The sequence below is a fragment of the Panthera uncia genome, assembly GCF_023721935.1.
Source record: "Panthera uncia isolate 11264 chromosome A3 unlocalized genomic scaffold, Puncia_PCG_1.0 HiC_scaffold_12, whole genome shotgun sequence".
In the NCBI taxonomy this organism is placed as follows: Eukaryota; Metazoa; Chordata; class Mammalia; order Carnivora; family Felidae; genus Panthera; species Panthera uncia.
The window spans coordinates 13622475-13644996 of record NW_026057579.1 but is presented as its reverse complement, the minus strand read 5'-3'; the positions used below and the strand labels follow the sequence as shown (position 1 = coordinate 13644996).

General features: G+C 39.9%; 1 protein-coding gene across 9 annotated transcripts in view; it reads left to right on the top strand.

Annotated features, from left to right (window-relative positions):
- The window catches only part of LTBP1 (latent transforming growth factor beta binding protein 1), a 402262-nt gene that overhangs the window by 254422 nt on the left and 125318 nt on the right, over positions 1–22522 (top strand). For 7 of the 9 annotated variants that reach the window (XM_049652315.1, XM_049652312.1, XM_049652314.1 and 4 more), the window contains 6 exons: positions 1077–1199; positions 11466–11633; positions 14401–14628; positions 16689–16711; positions 20020–20119; positions 20620–20718. In XM_049652315.1, coding sequence (XP_049508272.1) covers positions 1077–1199; positions 11466–11633; positions 14401–14628; positions 16689–16711; positions 20020–20119; positions 20620–20718 — 741 coding nt within the window. The remainder of the gene's footprint in view (positions 1–1076; positions 1200–11465; positions 11634–14400; positions 14629–16688; positions 16712–20019; positions 20120–20619; positions 20719–22522) is intronic. The other 2 variants (XM_049652313.1, XM_049652318.1) reach the window with 1 other exon arrangement.

Below are 22522 nucleotides of genomic sequence, written 5' to 3'. Positions count from 1 at the left end.
CCCTTCTCTCAGATTAGATGCCTCCCAGGCATTTTTGACTCCTTTCTGTTCCTTTCCAGTGTTGTGCTGGCCAAACCCTATGCACTGCCCATTGTTCTTTTCAAAAGAAACATTCCTTCCTTCCTGATTATTCTCACTGTCCCCAACCTGGCTTGTCACATCTCATACTTGGGTTACTCCTTCAGTCCTCAGCTTCTGGTCTCCTCTTATCAAGCCATGTGTTGGCCAGATGAATTTCCCTGGAGCCTGGCTTTGGTTATATCTTCCTCATGCTCAGAAACCTTTAGGATTGCTCCCTCTTCTCAGTAAAAGTGAATCCAAACTTAGCCTGGCTTTAACAAGCTCCCTTTCCAACTGTTTACCTTCTGAAACTACTTTTCTAGCCAACAGTTTGACTAAGGGTTTCCTGATTCCCCTTCCCTTCTGCAGTCTCTGTGCCCACGCTCTGGGGTCACTCTTGTAGGTCCCTCATCCCTTCCTCCCCATCCATCTACCTATCCCCACCTTTGATGCCTGATGAAGTCTTGACCATCTCCCTGCCCCACCCCAGGGCTCTAATCTCCCCTTCCTCCAATTAACTCCACTGGGACTTGCTGCCTACACAGGCACTTTCATAATTTGACTTCTTCAAGTTGATGACCTTTCTTCTAATTGTGATAAGTTCAACTGCTTTCCCTTTCTTTAATTTGTAGGTAGTTGTATGTCCAGCTAGACTGCAGGTGTCTACAGGGTAAGAGTCTTTGCCTTACCTGTATGATGTTTAAGACCTAATACCCACTCATGTGCAAACTCTGTGAAGGCAGGAATCTCGTCAGTTTTGCCCACTGACCAATCTCTAATACTCAGAAAAGAACCAGGGGAAGGGTAGGTGCATACTAAATAGTTGTTAGATAAGTTGGAGGTGTTCAGTGAATGTTTGATTTGATTTTAGGTTACTCGCACCAGTTGTGTTGAAAGCTAACATCTATTTACTCGAAGAGACAATTGTAGTGAAAATAAAGTGCATGCTCTTTACAGCCAGGATCTGTTCAACTGGGCTTGATGACTTCTTCTAAAAGGCTTGTGTTTTCCTGCAGATATTAATGAATGCCAGCTACAGGGTGTGTGCCCAAATGGTGAGTGTTTGAATACCATGGGCAGCTATAGATGTACCTGCAAAATGGGATTTGGCCCGGATCCTACCTTTTCAAGTTGTGTTCGTAAGTAATGATCACTTTTTATTCCTATTTTGGATCTTTTTTTTTTTTTTTTTTTTTTTTTTTTAAGGAGGGGGGCTATCCAGAAGAAGATAAATATACTCAGTGGTCAGCTGAATATTGTAAACATGCAGGAAAATCTCATTAAAAATGACAGTGAGGAGGAGGCGAATCTGATATGCTAACATCTATGTTTTAGAACTTTCTCCAAAATAAATTTTTATTGCAATCAGAAAAATATAACAGCTAAAAATCAATGTAGAGGACAAGCACACTGAGAAAACAAACTTTGATAAACCAGTTATTTAAAATTTTCATACCTGAAAGATGAAAGCAGTTTTGTCCTTCATGAGCATTTTCAGCATTATTTAGACTGTGTTAAACTTTGTCCCAGCTTCTGTCTTTAATTAATCCAAATTCTGAGTCACTGGTGTTGGATTTAATGAGGTTTCACCGTATTTGCTTCATTGGAAGAGTCTGGGAAATAGTTATGAAGGCCCTGCATTTCAGATTTTCTATTCAGTTCCTATTTCAAAGATTCTTCTCTGTTGTCCTCAAAAACCACCAAAATGTGTCCCCAGAGTTAGACTGTTTGCCTTCCAAATGTTGTCTCTAAGCTTCTCTCTTGTGCCTGGCAAGGATAAAAATTACTCATTAAACCACATGTTCCAATATTGATAGAGAAAATATAGTTTTTCCAAAGAAACTCTCTTACCACAAAACCTAATCCAATGTAATCACTACAGATCACCTTATGCATTTAGGATGGGTGCATTTACATATAAAGTTCTCAAGTGCAAATTTTTTAAGGTTATCTTACTTTTTTGTTTTCAAGGTAACATTACTTTTAAAAGAACTAAAGTCCCTTATTACAAAGTAGGTGAATACTGCAGATTTTTTAAAAGCTGTATCCAATTAAAGTTTAAGCATTTTATTTGTTTATTTAGTTAGTTATGAGTGAGACACTATGGGTGGGGGACAGGTGCAGAAGGAGAGAGAGAGAGAGAGGGAGGGAGAAAGAAAGAAAGAGAGAAAGAGAAAGCAAAAAAGAAAGAAAGGAAGGAAAGAAGAAAGGAGGAAGAAAGAAAATCCCAAGCAGGCTCTGCACTGAGCCGGGGCTTGATCCCATGACCCTGGGTCATGACCTGAGCTGAAATCAAGAGTCAGACACTCAACTGACTGAGCCACCCAAGTGTCCCCGAAGTTTAAACACTTTAAATTACTGCATGGCAGAAAATAGGATAATTTTAAGAGCATTCTGTATTTCTGTCCTGCTAGGTTTTTGTTGTTATTACCTGTTTTTTAATGTGGCTTTTGTATATGTTAAGCTGCATCCTTCTGACCTCCACTGTTAACTTGGAATTTGGTCAAGGCATGTTCTTGATGGACAGTATCATCTGTTCTTTTTAATTGTGCACCTCTCCCTGAGACACATAGATACAATGAAATATGGGCAAATGTAGTAAAGTAAAAATGACAGTCTCATTCATTACTTTCAGAATTCTGAGAGTTCATTGAGTCTTCTGGATAATTGTTACTAATCACTACTATTTTCTTTTGAAAAGTGTCAAATGCAGATTAGGAAATTTCACATGTAAGTTCCTTCTTCTGTATTCTTTCACAGACAGTTCTGATCACGAAGCAGACACTTAATTACAGGGCTTTTTTGGTGAGTGGTAAAATTAGACTGTAAGATGATGTTTCATACAAGGTACATTTGAAAACTAATGCAGGGATCTGGAAATTTCAGGCCAAAACTCACATTGTTGACAATATCCAGATAATTTAGGGATCATTTCTGGCTGATTTGAATTACATGAGTAAATATTTTAAATAGTTTCATAATTTTAAGTGTAAAAGATTTTACAGAGTTTGGATATAGAATTTGCTTTGAATGTTTGTTTTTTTTTCCTCTTAATTTAACTTGTAGTCTGGTTAAAATTACCAGACTGAAGATTGAAGATTAGGTGAAGTTGGAAAACTGGTCGCAAAGTGTTTTATTAAATTTTGACTAGATCTGATGTCTAGAGTTAAGGGCAGATGTCCAGGTTTTAATAAGATTGTAGAAATCTGCCAATGAGATTTTTGAAACACTTACACATTTCCTTAGCATTTATTTTCCCTGTCATTGCCCCAATAATACTGAACTTATTAAACAACCATCCATTCTTATTTGAAAAATAAATAATTCAATTTTATGGTTCAGCTACAACAGCTGAAATGATAAGTATTAAGAGAGGTTTGTTGCTGGTTAAATGCTCCAGTTTAGAGTTTGAAGTTAAAACCTGGGCTCTACACCAGCATTGAACGGGCAGATTTATTTCCCTATTCTCTGGATTTACCACATGTAACCTCACAGATGTGTGGGGTTCCTCAGGATTTGTGACTTGGGTCAGTCCAGCCTGATTGGTTTGTGAACTATATTTTGAAGAAATCGGTGGGGGAAGACCATTGAAAAGAATCAGGAAAGAAGGTGATGTTTACAGTGTAAGGGGAAAAATATTGAGGAGATGGTGGTGCCCTTAATAGTAATGGGGAGATAGCAGGAAGAGACTGGGGCTCACACGTATGTTTACATGCACACACACATATACACGCACACACCAGACACACAAAGGCACCGAGCAAAGCCGTTGCTTAATGTTTGGAATGTATGTTTTTGAGAGGTATTATAAAAACAGCTGTGGATAGAGCAGGCCAAGCACAAGGAAGAGATTGACCACATTTGCTCAGGCAGCGTGAGCTTTGGGCCTATCCAGGCTGTCAAAGCTGTGGCTGACTCTGTGAGCGCAAAGGAAGGCACTTGGCCATGGCCAGGGTTTGCCCGCCCTGTTCTCCAATGCACTGAAGTGAACACCCTCAGATCTCCTTGATTCTGGCCTAAGGTTGCAACCGTCTCGCTTTTCCTCCTTGCCTGCTCTCTGTCCTCACCTTAGCAAAGCTCACAGAAGGAGAGCCAGTGGACCTGGCTTCTGCTGCCTCAGACCTCTGTGTCTGTGCCTTAGGCTGCTACAGCAGCATTCTTTGGACCTCCTCCTCTCTAGGGATGGGGAAAGGTGAAATTTCAGGATTTGTCAGAGCAAATCCAAGAAAAGTATAATAACCTTTGCAGTATAATAAGCTTCCTGACTTGCTCAGCTGCAATTTTCTTGGGAATTCGGGAGCTGCGGGATGAGAGCTGTGGTGGGTATCCCCTATAGGTTTAATAGAAAAATGCCCAGATGAAAGAACTCTGAGCCCAGATATTTGCTGTTTGATAGTCTTTTTGCCCCATGGCCTTGATGCCAATACACAGAAACGGAGAGTTGGAGAGAGATGCTTAGATGAAGCCACATTCCTTCTAAAAGCCGGTCATGTTTATGCCCATGATATCTTTTTACTTCCCCAACATCTTAATGAGGGATGTATTATTCTCATTTTACATATTAGGTAATTGAAGCCACGAGAGTTTACATAACTTCTGAAGATCCTACAGCTAGTAAGGGACTCTTGAGATTTAACAGTGGGTTTTGGGCCTCTAAGCACCCAAACCTAGTTCTAGATCAGGGGTGGGCAAGCCATAGCCCATGGGCCAAATGTGTTCCACTGTTTGTTTTGGTAATTAAAGTTTTATTGGAACACAGCCATGCCCATTCATTTACGTACTGTCTAATGTTGCTTTCATGTGGTGATGGCAGAGTTGGGAAGTTGGAGCAGAGCCAGTAGGGCCCACAGGGTCGAAAGTGTTTATTATTTTGCCTTTTACACAAGGAGTTTGCTTATTCTTGGGCTGTATCAACACTGTCTAAGAGAACTTTCTGTGATGATGGGGAATGTTCTGTATCTGTGCTGTCTGGTATAGCAGATGCTAGTCACATGTGGCCAGTGTGACCGAAGAATTAAATTTTAAATTATAATTCATGTACATTTTATTGAAGTAGTGAGGCATTAATGTCTCAGACTGCATAGTTCTAGATCATTGTTTTACACAGCTGATAGAGTAAATGACTGTTAGATCCCCTCCTTTCCCCCTGAAATGGCCTTTCCTTCCTGACTTAGTGGTTTTGGCCATGTGGCATTGTTTTCCAGGCAGTAGGGCTGGGAGCTTCTCTGCCAGTTTTGACTCTGTCCTCTCCTTTGGTATCCAAGAAAGTTGTTAATCTTTGTAATCTGTCTTTTCTTTTTTTAAGTTTATTTATTTATTTTGAGAGAGAGAGAGTAAGGGAGAGAGAGAGCACGCAGGGAAGGGACAGAGAGAAAGGGAAAAAGAAACTTCTTATACAGGCTCCGTGCTGTCAGTGCAGAGCCCAATGTAGGGCTCAACCCTGTGATCTGTGAGATCATGACCTGAGCCAAAAACAAGAGTCGGACACTTCAGCTGAGCCACCCAGGTGCCCCTGTCTTTTCTTTCCATCTCTTCTGTGGCCGTCCTAGCTCAGGTCTTTCCCTTCCCTCACTTAGTGATCTCATACCACTGTGTTCTGGGGGTTAGACAAACATGTCTGTGCAAAGTGTTTGCCCCCACATGATAACAGTAACAACAGAAACCAAAAACCAGAGCAGTAATATCAGCATCTTTATTGTGCACTTAATAAGTGCCAGGCACTGTGATGAACACTTGATACAGATTATAATACTATGATAGATAAAATACTTACCAGATGTCCGTGAGGTTTGTGTCGCTATTCTCTCTATTTTAGAAATAAAGAAATGGAGGCTCGGAGGGGTTAAGGATCTTGAGAAAAGTCACACAACCTTTAAGTGGTAGAGCCCACGCTGGAAACTGGATCTTACTCCACAAGCCGAGCCTCTAATCAGGCAGAAGAAACCAGTCTGAATTGACAGGAGCAAGTCCTTTATTTAAGGAGAGCTGTTATTTAGTCTCACTTGCCACACCGTAGAATAGATGCTGTAACTCTGCCCTGTCTCTGGAATCATGGTTTCTTTTATTTTGGTTCTCCCAGAATTTAATAGCACATTTTCCGACAAGGGTGCCCAGTGGTTCTTATTTCAGCAAATTCATCTCTCAGACTCCTCATGACACTTTACCTGCCTCTCAGCCCTCGTCCTCTGTAGGGTTTTAAGCTTTAACGGGATGAAACTCTAATATGAAATTTCATCCAAGAGACGAATGAGGATATCAGGGGTGTTGGGGGAGAGGGGAACAACCAATATACATGCCATCTTTCCGAGTCTTTTATATTTTTCAGCTTCCTCTAAGTGGCAGATTAGTTTATATCTGCTTTAGGATACTTACCATTCATCTGTGGAAGCATGTCTTTGAAAGTAGGATCAGAATTTATCGTATAGCCCTGTAATTAAGTTGCTTGGTATGCCACTGGGGAATCCAAGTGAGAGAAACGTACCATCTTTCTGTCATAGTGTGTTGTGTGACTTTCGCCATCAGCACTGGCTGTTTGGTGATGGTTGGTGACTAAGGTATGGGGCTGTATGCGTATATTACTTTTGAAGATTTCTAGATCTCTAGCTAACAAAAAAAAGATACATCTTCTTGACTGATTGATGTGGCATTTCCAGTAGGTTTTACATGCCTAAAGGGTTTCCATCTATTTGGAGTACCTGAGTTTTTCCACCTTTATCTTAGCAACCCATCTTGGAAAAATATAACCTGCAAAAACCACTGTTGGAGCGTGTCTGCGTTTTGGAACCTATCGGCATGTTTGTTACTGCTACTCCGTACCCGTTCCCATACCCGTTTCCACTTATTCTTTAGAAATCTTTGGGCATTACCGATTTTTTTTAGTGTAGCCTAAAACTTTATGACTCGAGAATATATGATCACGTGTACCATATGTTAAAATAAATGTATGTAATGAATTCTCCTTTATGATTAGTCTTCCAATCTGTAATGAAAGGGACTCAGCTTCGTAATTCAGAGCACACTGTCTATGGATTAATGCTGTCACGTAGACTAGAATGTGAAAATGCTAACGATCTAACAAAATAAGTGGAATTGCCATATGAGAGATCGGAAATGATAAAAGAATGACAGGTAATCTAGGTGTTAAAATAGGAGTGGTTTGAAAAGGCATACTCTGTTACAAATCTGAGGCATAAATGAACACTTTTTGGTCCATATAGTTGAAGATCAAAGAAAATTTGAATCATGGGAGCCTCAGTGAAATTGATGTATGGAAGCTGGACCGTTTCTTGGTTTTCTTCCAGCTCTGAAGGAATAATTTTTTTCATTAGTTTCTTATTCTTATATGTAGTTGGGATGAGCCAGAATGTCTAGTTGGAACATGGTCTGCACACCCATGCTCACCGACAATTGCTGCGATGACCATAAGCCAGTGATTTCTCTTACTTCCCTAACAACCCCCACTTGAAATGCTTTGGAAGCTGTCTGATGGGAGGACAAAAGTCTATAGATGATTTTTGGTGTGAAATGTTTAGAAAGAATTAGTTCACTGGACTTCTGTCTTTATACTCCAGATGATAAAATGCCTAAAGTTTGTGTGGTGTGTGTGTGTGTGTGTGTGTGTGTGTGTGTGTGCGTGTGTAGTGCAAGAGACCTCAACAACTATCACCTCACTTTGCTTAACAAACAATGTCTTACAATTCATAGTCATGCACACCTAATAATCTGTAAAAAACTAAATTGTTGATGTAGAGTTTTACTTTAATTTGGCGGACAGGCATGGTAGTAGGTTCCTTCAGAGTAGAGTCCCTGGGGGACACCTGGGGGGCTTAGTCGGTTAAGCATCTCACTTTTGATTTCAGCTCAGGTCATGATCTCATGGTGGTGAGATCAAGTCCCACATCAGGCTCCATGCTGATAGTGGAGCCTGCTTGGGATTCTCTCTCTCCTTCTGCCTCGCCTCCCCCACTCTCTCTGAAAATAAACTTCTCTAAAAAAGACATCCAGATGGCCAACAGGCACATGAAAAGTTGCTCAGTGTCACTCCTTATCAGGGAAATACGTATCAAAACCACCCTGAGATATCACCTCACGCCGGTCAGAGTGGCTAAAAAGAACAAATTAGGAGACTATAGATGCTGGAGAGGATGTGGAGAAACGGGAACCCTCTTGCACTGTTGGTGGGAATGCAAACTGGTGCAGCCACTCTGAAAACAGTGTGGAGGTTCTCAAAAAATTAAAACTACATCAACTCTGGACCCAGCAATAGCACTGCTAGGAATTTACCCAAGGGATACAGGAGTGCTGATGCATAGGGGCACTTGTACCCCAATGTTTATAGCCACACTTTCAACAATAGCCACATTATGGAAGAGCCTAAATGTCCATCAACTGACGAATGGATAAAGAAATTGTGGTTTATATACACAATAGAATACTACTTGGCAATGAGAAAGAATGAAATATGGCCTTTTGTCGCAATGTGGATGGAACTGGAGAGTGTTATGCTAAGTAAAATAAGTCATACAGAAAAAGATACCATATGTTTTCACTCATATGTGGATCCTGAGAAACTTAACAGAAGACCACGGGAGAGGGGAAGGGGAAAAAAAAAGTTACAGAGAGGGAAGGAGGCAAACCATAAGAGACTTAAAAAACTGAGACTAAACTGAGGGTTGATGGAGGGTGGGAGGGAGGGGAAAGTGGGTGATGGGCATTGAGGAGGGCACCTGTTGGGATGAGCACTGGGTGTTGTATGGAAACCAATTTGACAATAAAATTTCCTATTAAAAAGAAAAATAAATAAATAAACATTAAAAAAAAGTAAAGTCCTTGGAGACTTTAGGGGAGACACTTTGAGGGTAACAAGGATGACACCTAATCTGGTATTAACTACCCCAGAGGTGCGGGTGAGGTGGATACAAGGACGTGAGTGTGGAGAACTAAGTGGAAGGGAGTCCATGTCACCATTAGCCAGCATCATGGATTTGAGGAAACTCTCTGCCGTGTCCTGAATGGCCCTTGTTCCCAGGATCTAGAACTAACATTAATGCAATTAGTATTATAAGTAAGCCCTACCATATGTAAACTAGGCTCCTGTGAGACAGCCTGACATTGTTTCTCTGAAAACATGTGTTGTAACTTTGAAATAATTTGGAGAGGAATTTTTTTAGTAGAATCTCTTAGGAACTGATTATACTAGAACTATGACCTATAGGTGTATACACACACACACACACACACACACACACACACACACACGATAACATTAGTGATGTTCAGTCATTCTAGGGGTTTATTATCCTTTTGGGGATGATAACCATACTTAAATTGTCTTTTATTTTGCTCTGTGATCTTTTATCAGTCTTGCACAGACTCCAGAAAGTAAGTAGGAGAAGGGAGAGGAAAAGACTCAAAGTTCTCCCTCTTAGCACTTTTTTAGTAACCAGGACAAAACTGGCCTGACTAGACTAAATTACTGTGTTAAGTTCTGAAGCTTCAGGAAGGTCTCCTCTGCTCCCCTCAGTCACCTGTTCCCATATTCCAATTCTCCAGTATTGCTATTTTTAAGTATCTTTACTTTGTTCATATTCTACCACTAAGCAATGTACAAATGCCCTTGAGAGAATGGAGATACCTACTTTTATTTTCAAAAGAGTGGCTGACAAGTGCCTTGTGTCTACTCTGTACTAAAGGTTTATTAGCATATGATATTTCTAATCTGCACACTGAGCCTATCGTCTATAAGTGAGGGTTATTGAAGCTCACCAGTGGATTAGGGTTCTTTCCAGAGAAACAGAACCAATAGGGCTGTGTGTGTGTGTGTGTGTGTGTGTGTGTGTGTGTATGCATGTGTGTGTATAAAGAGAGCGATTTCAGAGGAATTGATTCACATGATTTTGGAGACCAGCAAGTCCAAAATCTTCAGGGTAGGCTGGTAGACTGGAGACCAAGGGAAGAGTTAGTGTTATAGCTTGATTCTGAAGATAGTCGCTGGCAAAATCCCTTCGTCTGGAGAGTTCAGTCTTTTTCCTCTTAAGACCTTCACCTGTTAGGATGAGGCCAACCACATTCTGGAGATAATCTGTTTTACTCAAAGTCTACCAACATAATTGTTAGTCTCATGTGTAACATACCTTCCCAGCAACTTTCAGACCTGTGTTTTGACTGAATACCTGCCTGCTGTGGCCAACTGAGCCAAAAGATCCAATTAACCATCACAACCCCAGTGACTTCTATAGGTTGTATTCCTGGCAAGAAATGCCATGAGAATCCAGGTCTGTCTGGCTCTAAAAACCTTTGCTCTTTTCACTGTGCTGTAGTACCTTAATTTGATCAGGTTGTTTCTTACAGCATCTTAACAGAGATGTCAGTCCTTTTGGAATGATTGAAAATTGAGATCTGAGCAGGAGAGGAAGGTGATCTGGAAGCTCCAGGTGCTAGAGGAGTTAGTTAAAGGAAAGGTACATGGGAAAAACCTCATCTGGACAGGGATACAGTAGAGAAGAACTTTGGTTGGGATGGGGGAGGGATCAAAGGGAGGACAATCAAGCTTGGTCTGTTCAGCCCATTGACTTGGCCTGGAGCTGACTCTGAAGAACATACTCCATCCACATTTACATTAGAAAATGAACTTCTCGAAGGCAATATTGTATCTTATCCTCATCTTTGCCTTCTGTGCTCACTTGAATGTCTAGCTGTTGGATTTGGATTAATGCAGTTTGATCAATAAACTGAGAGTAGAAGATTCAGGAATAGGATTCAGGTATTGGATGATTATGGGCCGGTGTGCTTTTGCAGTGTTTTCTAAGGGACTGCACCCATCGTTGCCTTCTCTGGTGTGCTGTCTTGTGTAGTATGGCAGGTCAGAAGCTGCTCCCTGCCTCTTATATGCTGTTGACTGGCTTACAGTGATACCTGATGAGGCCTCACAAGCTCTCCCTGCCCTCAAAGTGAGAAGGGCAACAGCTGTCTTTTTCAGCATCAACTATGTTCAGTTCCTGATTTTCACGATGCCTGGCTGTTTGCCAGATTCTGCCCTAGAACTACCTCTGTTATGGCTAAATACAGGAAAACAAGTGATTTTGATAATAGTTACTTAGATTTAGTTGGGCAGCTGATTTTGGCCAAAGTGGTTTCTTTCTACTTCATGCACACATACCTGATCTAATGCTTGCTAAATTGGAAAAAGGGACCAGATAAGAAGAGGGACACTCGGGGCCCTGATTCTAAAACTTGTTTGGTAAGCTGACTCTAAATCAGGAAAGGTGATGCCCTAAATCTACACAAATTTATTCTGAAATACGGTTTCTAATCCAGAACTTAAGGTTCAGTTTACTGTGTCAAGAAAAGTCAATCTAGTCTTTGTTGTTTCTTGGGTGACATCAGGCCTTATCTCTCTGCTTCAGCGGATACCCCTGTGATCTCTGAAGAGAAAGGGCCCTGTTACCGACTTGTCAGTTCCGGAAGGCAGTGTATGCACCCTCTGTCTGTTCACCTCACCAAGCAGCTCTGCTGTTGTAGTGTGGGCAAAGCCTGGGGCCCACACTGTGAGAAATGTCCCCTTCCAGGCACAGGTAAGTCATGTCCATCTGTACGCTCATATTCCTTCCCAGCCACGCAAGGACACAGGAGGACTTTGGCAACTTGCTTTATTTTTGGTTTCTGACTTTTAATTTACTTTTTAATAATACAATGGGTTTCTATCAGTTTGTACAAACCATGACCATAGAAGGTTGAATCAGTGGGAAAAAATGACATGCAAAGTGATTTTCCTGTTTCTTTGTAACATTAGACTTCCTTTTGAATGTTAAGAAAAGCCATTACTTTCTATCCTCATCTTCTCGGACCCAAAGTCTGCTGTTCAAAAGTACAAAGAGACCAGAGGCCCTGCTGGGCCATGCACTGTCGTAATGCCTGACCGCATGTCACGTGCATGGAAACGAGACCTTGTACGGGTTGACTCACTTGCTCATTTATTGAACATGTGCTTGTCAGTTTCTCCAGTTGGAAATGGAGGGAATTATAACCATGATTGAATTTGTGCTCTGAGGGTTAATAACTCAAGGGCAGATCCTGCCAGTGCACCTAGGAATTTCTGAGTCAGAATATTAATAGAAATTGATTAATTCTTTATACTTTAGTTTGGTGCATATTTGCCCAATATCCTGAAAGAGTAAGTATATTTCTCTCAGTGTCTTGCTTATGCCAAGGAATCCTCACCTTCTCAAGCAAGATCAAGTAGGATTAAATGGAAGAGAAAGAAACACACCCTGCAAATCCGGGCATGGTATTATCAAGGGAGGAGTGGCACCTAGTTCATTGGCACATGGTGACCATAAAAAAAGTCTAGTCAAGTGCTTATTTGGCAAGATGCTTCCCACCTAGGGAAGTGGAGAAACTCTCACAGGACTATGTCTCAAAGCTGTTGCTTACACAGCAGCAGACAGGGTTTAAATATAAATTTAAATCTCATGGTCCACCTTTGTTGGTGATTAGGATCGGAAAGAATTGGTAAGGCAGAGGATAGTATAATGTTGATCGTATTTTGATAGCCTGTATAATTTTAGACACCCACAAAATAGCCTAGTATTCTCCCTTTGGGATCTGAACTACTGATTATTATAAAATAATAATCCATGAAATAAACTATCTTTGTAATTTATAGACCCATTTCTCTTCAAGTTCGGTTTTAATAGCTTTGTGACTCTTACATGAAGTGTAAATCAAGATGGTGAATAGAACACAGGAAGACTCTTTGATAACATCCAGCAACTAAATTTGAAAATAGCATTAAAGACAAACTTTTTGTACTTAACCAATTTTTGGTTAATTTGGTGATTTTCACAACATTTAGTTCATTAATACTGAAAATATTTGATCAGAAAACATGTCTTCTTCTGGAAACATCTGTTCTTTCAAGTAAGAATTGTATTTCATAGTTAAATTTAAGAATGAAGTTCTGCCATTTAATGTGTGATCCTTAGAAAAACAATGTTTTAGCAGACTTCAAGGAGTATTTTAGAGTTTCCTTTTTATTGAGAACTAATTTTAGGTCCAGAACATTGAATAGGAGATCTCTTGTTTAGTAGAAGTGAGAAATGACTGACTTTACTTTCAATTTGAAAAGTAGAAATATAAAAGTTGACCATAAGCTCCTTAGTGTCTGGGTTTGGTAACTTGCCTCCAACACCAACACCAAAGGGATTAGGTGGATTTTCCTCCTCAGGCCACACACTGCCTCGCCACCCCCGTCTTTCTCTTTTACTTATTCCTGGAGGTGATGCAGTGGAGGTTAGCAAATCCTATGTGCCCAGTCTACCTTTTTTTTTTTTTTTTTTTTTTTTTTTGAGTAGACAAGACCACTTTCCTGGCAAGGATAGCAGTCCCAGAGCACAGAACATCGCCTTGTCCTCTGGATAATTAAGCCAGCTGGTCAAAGTCAGGCTGTTGCCCACTCGTCTCTTTTTTTGAAAATAACTCCATTTTCTGACTTGGCATGTTCTGTTGTTCTTGACTTCTTTCCATCATCTCTTTAGTGTGTTTTAACTTTGCTGGATTCCTTGTCACTATCCTGAGACTCACTGTTCAAAACCACTTCCCCTTTTCAGTCCTTCTTAACCAACCTTACCATATCAGCTGATATGCTCCATTCTGGCTGAGTCTGTGATTTGGAAACAAGTTATGAAAGATTCCAGCGCCTCATTTCCCTGACTAGTGATGTATTTTTCTTTTTTAACCTTCTTGCTAATCATCTAGCTTAGACATTACTGAGTTCCTTGTTAATAACTAATGAAATTACACCAAAGCAGGAGGAAAAGAAGAAAGCCTGGTTTTTGCTGATCTTACACACACACCCCATGATATATATATATATAATATATATTAAAATCTTTGATACATAAAAATCTCCTGATATATCACATATATATGATATATGATACAGAAAATTACATATATAATATGCATATATAATATCGCCTAATTAGTCGCTGATCTATATAATATATATAAATATATGCTTCCTATATGCTGTATATGCCATATATATATATATGTGTGTGTGTGTGTGTGTATATATATATATATATATATATATATATATGTATATAACTCTGATAAGGAATTAACAGATGGAGAAATACTGAGTAAAACAAAGGGTTGGGTTTTTTCTGTAAATATGCAAATTTAACAAATTCAAGCATTATGCATCTGTTTTTGAAGTTTTTGAATGTAACTATATTAATGATGGTTTATTTAAAAAATACTCATCATGATATTTTCCTCTGTATAAGTTTGCACTTTTAGATTTTTAAAAGGAATATTTTCCCATCCCAAATCTAGCTGCTTTTAAGGAAATCTGTCCTGGTGGAATGGGTTATACGGTTTCTGGCGTTCATAGACGCAGGCCAATCCATCACCATGTAGGTAAAGGACCTGTATTTGTCAAGCCAAAGAACACTCAACCTGTTGCTAAAAGTACTCATCCTCCACCTCTCCCAGCCAAGGAAGAGCCAGTGGAGGCCCTGACTTTCTCCCGGGAACACGGGCCAGGAGTGGCGGAGCCAGAAGGTGAGAGTGGAAATAGATCATGGACCCAACCGTCTGTCTTGTGTGTGTTTGGTTTCCCTGTTAACACTCTTCTCGAACAGGGTTTTTAACCTCAGTACTATTGGTACTTCAGGATAATTTTCAGTGAGTAAACTCCTTGGCCTCTAACTTTTAGATACGCTACTAGCACCCTCCCCTCCGGTTGTTAGAGCCAGAAACTGTCCAGCCCAGCCAAACGTCCCTGCAGGCCAAAATGACCTGTGACTGAGGACCACGGCCATAGGGTAATATGTTCATAGCAGGTAACAATTTTCCAGGGTGATCTCAGGACCTGCTGGGGCCACTTTTTCTTGGTGTTTATTCCTGAAGGGTAATTTAGATCTTTGAGGGAATAGTCATAATTCATTTCTTTGTCTAGAAGGCCATTTAATAAATATTTATTTACTTTGCAAAGTGGAATCCACGGATTTAAAGAAGTTAAAGCATTGACTGAGCTTCCAGGAAATAGAGGGCAGCAGGCAATCGGGGATAATGGGAGGCAAGTGAAGGAAGACAGGAAAGTCCATTGAAGGGATCTTGGAAATTGCCTCATGCAGTCCTTCCATTGGCCTTCTGAGAAAACTGAGACCTAGAGAGGGGAGGGACATGGCTTGTCAGATGTCATGTGACGAGTATATAATGGGGCCAACGAGCACAGTTTTCCAAGAAGGCAGGTAAGGCTTTATATTTTAGAAGGAGTCTAGAGACAATTAACTTTGATTGTATCTCTTTATAAAAGCCAGCATGTTCAATACCTTGAGTATCTTTATTATAAAAATTCTCACCCCAGATAGAAGGAATAAAAATTTTAGATTTGTATGACATGTACATTGTCTCTAATGAAGCTTCTGTTGGCTTTTCACAGTTTATTAGGGCAGAATTTAGGAATGGATTTTGTGAGGAGAGAAGGTACCTAGGTTCTAGAGAGAGCTTTCTTCAGGGCTCTGAGTCTTTCTGTGTTCTCGGTCTGTTTCATTTCACTCTTTCACTCTGTTGTACTTCTTTGGCTAGGTAGAGCAGGTAGGACCTCACCGAGATTTGACAGTATTGACCCATTTACTTCTACACAGTAGGGGTCTCCTGGCCACATGTTTGCAACTACTTATCCTTTGCACAGGCAGGAGGAAATGGCCTCTGGTCCCAGATGCTGCCTCATGACTTTCTTGGTGGGTTAGGCAGGATGGACAGTTAATTGACTTTTCCAACCACAAGAATAAAGCAGCAGCGATAAGCTATCAGGTACCCTGATTGCTTTGGGGAGTTAAGCATCTACCGAAGTTGTACACTTATGTTTATGGAGACACTGATCAGTGAGGAAAAACCCCAGTAATCGTTGATCACAGGCTTGAGGAGTAATACTAAGGACTGATTAATGGGACGTAAGTTTTCTAAATACAAAGACACAACTACTACCTCACAACAATGTCATGACTGTTTAATATGGAATTTGTTCAACATATTAATGTTAATCTCTAATTAGATTTAATTGGCCTGTGATTTCTTTCCTCCTAATTTAGTTAGCTTATCTTACTGGAAGTTCTCTTACTTCAATAAAGATTAGGAGGACAGTACCCATTCTTAGATCTCTTATTGAAATAAGTGGCTTTCTTTTTTAACATAAACATCAGAAAGTATTTTAAACATTATTTATTACATTAAGGATAAGTATGTGGCCAATTAATGAAAATGTTTGTTTTGTTTTGTTTTTGTGATATGGGATATTCCATAAAAGTCAGATTAGGCATAAAATAATGTGCCAGAAAGTGTTGTTTCCTTTAACTTTTTCAGTTAATGAAGGAGTTGGAAAGAATTTCATCGCATCTACCTGAACTCCTGTAGTTAAGGAATGATATAACATGGATAGTTTTTCTGTTGGTTGTGTGTAAAATTCTCCACAATGACCATAATTCTGCATTTTATTGAGTTTGATTCTTAATCCTTTTGGGGTGATAGTGGACTTCTATTGCTTTTTAAAAATATAACTGTTATGTGGTAGATTGACTTAAACTGTACTAATGTCCTTCTTTCTTTTCTGGTTTTAGTGGCAACTGCACCCCCTGAGAAGGTAATTTATTCATTGTTTTCAAGTCTTTTTTACCATCAAAATGATTTTCTTTTAGAATATGTATGGATTCTTTTTAGACTTAAATGTAGTAACATGTCTATTATTCATTATTTGGTTTGAGGAAATCTAGCATTCATTCATGAAACATTTATTGAACACCAACTATATAACTGGCACTATCCTGAGTGTTAGGAAAACAATAGAGAACAAAGCAGACAAAACTCCTTGTTCTCATGGAACTTAAATTCTAGTAAGAGAAGAAGGTGGGACCAATGGAATCAGAGGATTACACAGAATTCAGATCAACTCATGGCCTGGACTATGGATGGAAAGAAGGTGTTCTGACATGTTCATGCAACTGTGTATTCTCAGAGCACATATATGCTAAGCGAAGTACTTCTTAATTCAACTAAAATTTAACATGCGTGTTTGATTAAATTAGAATAAGACCAGAACTTACCCTTGTTAGGTAATAATCTAATCCAATACTAGAGTATTGGTTCTTAGAAATTTCCATCCAATATTAGAATATTGGTTCCTAGAAATTTCAGGGAAATATTTAATCAACTTGCTGGGGTTTTTTTTTTGGCATAAAATGGGACTATTAACTGTGAGATTTATTAATAGAAAATATGGAAATTTGCTGCGGGGCGCGTGTGGGGGGTTGGCGCCTGGGTGGCTCAGTCAGTTAAGCGTCTGACTTCAGCTCAGGTCACAATCCCCTGGTTCGTGACTTCAAGTCCTGCATCAGACTCTCCACTGACACTGTGGATCCTGCTTGGAATTCTATCTCTCTTCCTCCCTATCTCTCTGTCCCTCCCCTATTCTCTCTCTCTCAAAATAAATAAATGAACTAAAAAAATAATTGCTGGATCTAAGTCCTATCTATATAATATTGTTCCCCATCTGAATCTAGCTGTGATTCTTTAATAACATGAAAATTCGATCAGTATTAAATGTTCATACATTTATATATCACTCAGTTGACAAGAATGCAGTATTAGAATTTAGGGAGCGTGAACACATATGTAAATTATTATAAATAATTTTAAAAACCTTTAGCTTATAAACATGGGACAGAATAGCTTTAAATGCTCTAACATAAGTGCTGAAAGAATCCAGACAAGGAGAAAGTAGGATTTTGGAGTGATAGCACCCAAGAAAGAAGAATGTTGTTATATTGACCCGAGAAGAGGGACAACACATAGGCATATTTGATATGCACATTTGCAACTCCCGGATAGGGTCTCTAAAGGTCAGTGTACAGTCATTTGCATGTTGTTGATTTTGAATTCAGTTCTGGTAGATACGTGGAAGGAATCATTCACTGTGTGAGCAGAGGAGCCAGCTCTCTGATAACCTCATCTTATTGAATAATCGCTGTTTTCTGTGCTGTTGATAATTGAGTGTATGGTAACTCTCCTGAAGGGTCTTAAAGAGGGCCTCAATGTTTTCTTGTATACGTACACTGTAATTTTTTTGGAGATGCGCCAGTGGGAAACATGCAGTCCTAGTCTTTGTGGTCTTGGCTTCTTGCAGAGGTCCCATGATGTTGAAGATTGATGAAGAGAAAGCAGGGTCGCCCAGGGGTGGGAAATGATATGCACAAAGGTGCAGTGGAGGGGACGGCAGGAGGTCAGTTAGGGGAGCCTGAGAGGCATGTTAGGAAGAGAATTTGGGGCTGCTTTGGAAAGCTTGGAATCCGAACCGTAGTTGTAATCCGTGGTGGATTACCTTGCTCTCCTCTCTCAGACTCTACTTGTCAAGGGGAGAACTGGCTTTGGTTAGAAAGTCTGCTGCCCTGTGCCACTGGGGGAAATTCTGTCTGCAAGTTGCAGGAGTGCATAAACAGCTGACTGTGGTCTGCTCCTTGTTGGCATAGGCCATGAGCTGCAGGGAATGGGGAACTATGGAGACTGATTGAGGTCACATTTAATAGGTAATAGAAAATTAGTCTGTATTCTTAAGCAGAAGAGAAAATGTGGGAAAAGGTAGTTCAGTGTTTGTTATTTCTAGAAGATGAATTGCCCCAGGATTAACTGAGACAGGGAGACAGGGAGCTTAAGGGACCAATTAGATTACTACAGTAAGCATGATGAGAGAGAGTCTGGACTGCAGCAGTGGGCACAGTGGGTATGGAAAGATGAACAAATATAATGGGCAGTGCAGATGGGCAGGGCTTGGAAGGAGGAATGAGACAGACAGCGAGGATTGCAAAGTGACTTTAAACCTGGATGGTTTAATGGCTGTGACATAGCATAGAAATAGACACCTTGGATTGAGAGCCTGAATGGTTTTGGAGGGGATGGATTTGAGGTACTGGTGGGATATCTAAACGGAGTTAGATAAACACTCATGCCGACAAAATAAGATCTTTGATGAGCTACTCAGGCAGGATACCTAGGTTATAAAAAGCAGAGGAGATAACTGAAGAGAGCAGTTAAAAGGGAAACAGACTAGGGGAGTGAGCTTTCTGGAAGATGGCAGAGGGAGGGAGCGAGGGAGGGGATGCACAGGGCAGCTGTGACCAAGTCACCTGATGAATACTTATAAGGAAGTGAAGGCATGGGCCCACTGACCCCGCACTGCTGTCCCTATTGGCCTGATGGGTCTGTCTGCAGTAGCCCGAGCAGCTGTAACTGGAAGCTGAGCCACAGGCGTCAGTCTGTTTCTTCACCTCCGGTCTGGAGGACAGCAGTGGGCAACAGGCCGCATATGGAAGTCCCAGGTGCTCCTCCAGGTCCCCGTTTTTCTGATGCTCTGCCTGCCTATCACTATGCTGAGAGCTGGAGGTGCAGAGTTACTAGCTGCGAGTTAATGACACGAGTGCTGTACCCATTATGCAACCTGCAAAGCGTGGCTGGCCATCTTCCCAAGGCAGAGCCACATGTCAGTGAGATGACGGTTTAGTTGTCTGCTGAGGTTTATTGTGCCTTGTGTGAGACCAGATGTGGTTCCCCGAGCCAAGGCATGTAAGATGCCTGAGGGGACCTTTTGCTTTGGGCCCTGGGAAGTGGGTGAGGATGTATGGATGGATCAGCATTGCTGGGGAAACCAAAGACTTGCTAGAGTAGCGGGCATAGCTACAGTTCATACATGTATTTTTTTCACACAATTGCACACTTTTTTTGTCCAATGTCCTGTGATATTTGTTGCCTTTCTAAGAGTAGAACTAAATATAGTAATATGTGAAAAATAAAAATAATTCTTATTTTTAGTTCTTTTCTTTCTTTCTTTCTTTCTTTCTTTCTTTCTTTCTTTCTTTCTTTCTTTCTTTTTTTTTTTTTCTTTTTAATACATCCACCCAGGAAATACCTTCATTGGATCAAGAGAAAACCAAACTTGAGCCTGGGCAACCCCAGCTCTCTCCAGGCATCTCAACGATTCACCTGCATCCACAGTTTCCAGGTAACCTCTGTTGATCTGTGCAATTTGTAAGAGTACTTGGGATAAAAAAGTGAGATAAGAATTCTTTTGTCTTTGATTTTAAACTATAATAAATCATTAGAACTCATAAATGATGTGCAGTGTGAGACATATACTTAAGTATGTTAATATACTCATAATATTAGTGTGAGGATGGTCTTGTAAGTTTTATAATGGTAAGAGGAAGATAAGTTTTTCCAGTATTTTCTGTGGCCAAGAGTAGCTCTATATGTGGAACGTTATTGAGGGTCATCGTTTGATGGGTCATTTTTCTTGGCTTTTGAATTGTTCACATATATTCTTGCTACATGTTGAAAGCGGGGCTATGTATTAATACCATGAGCTTTAGGGATCGGTATCAGTTCTTAATTATCCAAGCACTACTGTGGTATGTTATGAGACTAAATTATGCTTGCGTTTTGAAATAGGATCTCGGTGCACCTAACAGGCTTTAATTTTTTCATCCCTCCTTCCTCATATAGTGGTGATTGAAAAAACATCACCTCCTGTGCCTGTGGAAGTAGCTCCTGAGGCTTCTACATCAAGTGCCAGCCAAGTGATTGCACCTACTCAAGTAACGGGTAGGTGTGCTGTTCCTTATGTTACATAGCCTGTGCAGGAGATGTGGGTCTGAGCCTCCTTTTAAATGGGGTATCAAAATTATGTCAAATGTATGAAGTTGCTCATGGCAGCGTTAGTCATCATAGCAAATATTTGGAAATATTCTAAATACTGTTAAAAAGGAGGAATCTTTAAATAAAGTTTGGTACACATAAACAGTGAAATATCCCATAGCTATTAATGTTTTTTTTTTTTATTATTTTTTTCAACTTATTTATTTGGAAAGTGGGAGAGGGGCAGAGAGAGAGGGAGAGAGAATCCTGAGCAGGTCCACACTGTCATTGCAGAGCCCGATGTGGGGCTTGAACTCACAAACCACCAGATCGTGACCTGAGCCAAAATTAAGAGTCAAACACTCAACCGACTGAGCCACCTGGGTGCCCCGGCCATTAATGTTTTAAAAGAATATTTAATGTTATAAAGAGATGCCTGTGGCATAATAAGAAATACAGAACACAGTATGATTCTGGCTTTATTTTTTAAATGTTTACAAACACAGAAAAAGAGACAAAAAGCACATCAAAGTGCTCAACCATCACCAGTTACTGGGATCGTGGGTCATCTGTTCTTCCATATATTTTTATGTATTTTCAAAATTCTTTATAATAACTTGAATCACTAGTAAACATTATAAAAATTTATAATGTCAAACAGATCAACAGCATATATGTTAATACCCTTAATGTAAAGCGAGCTCTTACAAATCAGCAATAAAAAATAGAAAAGTGGGGAAATAATATAATCAGATAATTTATAGAAAAAAAATTACCAAGAAACGTATAATAGGGAATGTCAACTAATAATCAAATAAATGCAAATTAAAATAATTATCAAAATAGCATTTAATTTTTACTAGAGTAAGATTGAGGTCAGGGGCGCCTGGGTGGCTCAGTCGATTAAGCGTCTGACTTTGGCTCAGGTCATGATCTCGCGGTTTGTGAGCTTGAGCCCCGCATCGGGTTCTGTGCTGACAGCTCAGCATGGAGCCTGCTTCAGATTCTGGGTCTCCCTGTCTCTCTGCCCCTCCCCTGCTCACACTCTGTCTCTCAAAAATAAATAAACATTAAAAATTAAAAATATATATATTTTTAAAAATTGAGGTAAAACACATGGCTGAAAGAAATGTAAACTGGTTTAACTCTTCTAGAAAGCACAAACTGGCAAAATGTATAAGAGACTCTTAAATACAGAGAACAAACAGGGTTGCTGGTGGGGAGGTGGGTGAGGGGGAATGGGTTAAATGGGGGATGGGCATTAAGGAGGGCACTTATTGGGATGAGCACTGGGTGTTACATGTAAGTGATGAATCACTAACTTCTATTCTTGAAACGATTACTGCACTATATGTTAACTAGCTCGGATTTAAATAAAATTAAGAAAAAAAAGAATTTTAAAAAAGTTCAGAACTTTTGACCCAGTAATCTTATGTTAAAATATCTAGTGTGAGGAAATAATGTCCCCAAAGACTGAGACAATGATTTATATGAATGGATACTTACCACAGCATCAGGTATAATAGAGAAAAAGTGGAGATAATCTAAACATTTAACTATAGGGAAATAGATAATTATGTTACATCTATACATTGGAACATTATGCTGCCATCACATACAGTATTTTTGAAGTATTTTTATTAAAATCTAGCAGAAAATGGTCACAATACTGTTAAACACAAAATGAAGTATGGAAAAATGAAGGAAAGAGCACTTTGCCAATTATATAAAAAAGACTTACATATTGAGAACATACTGGAAGAAAATATGC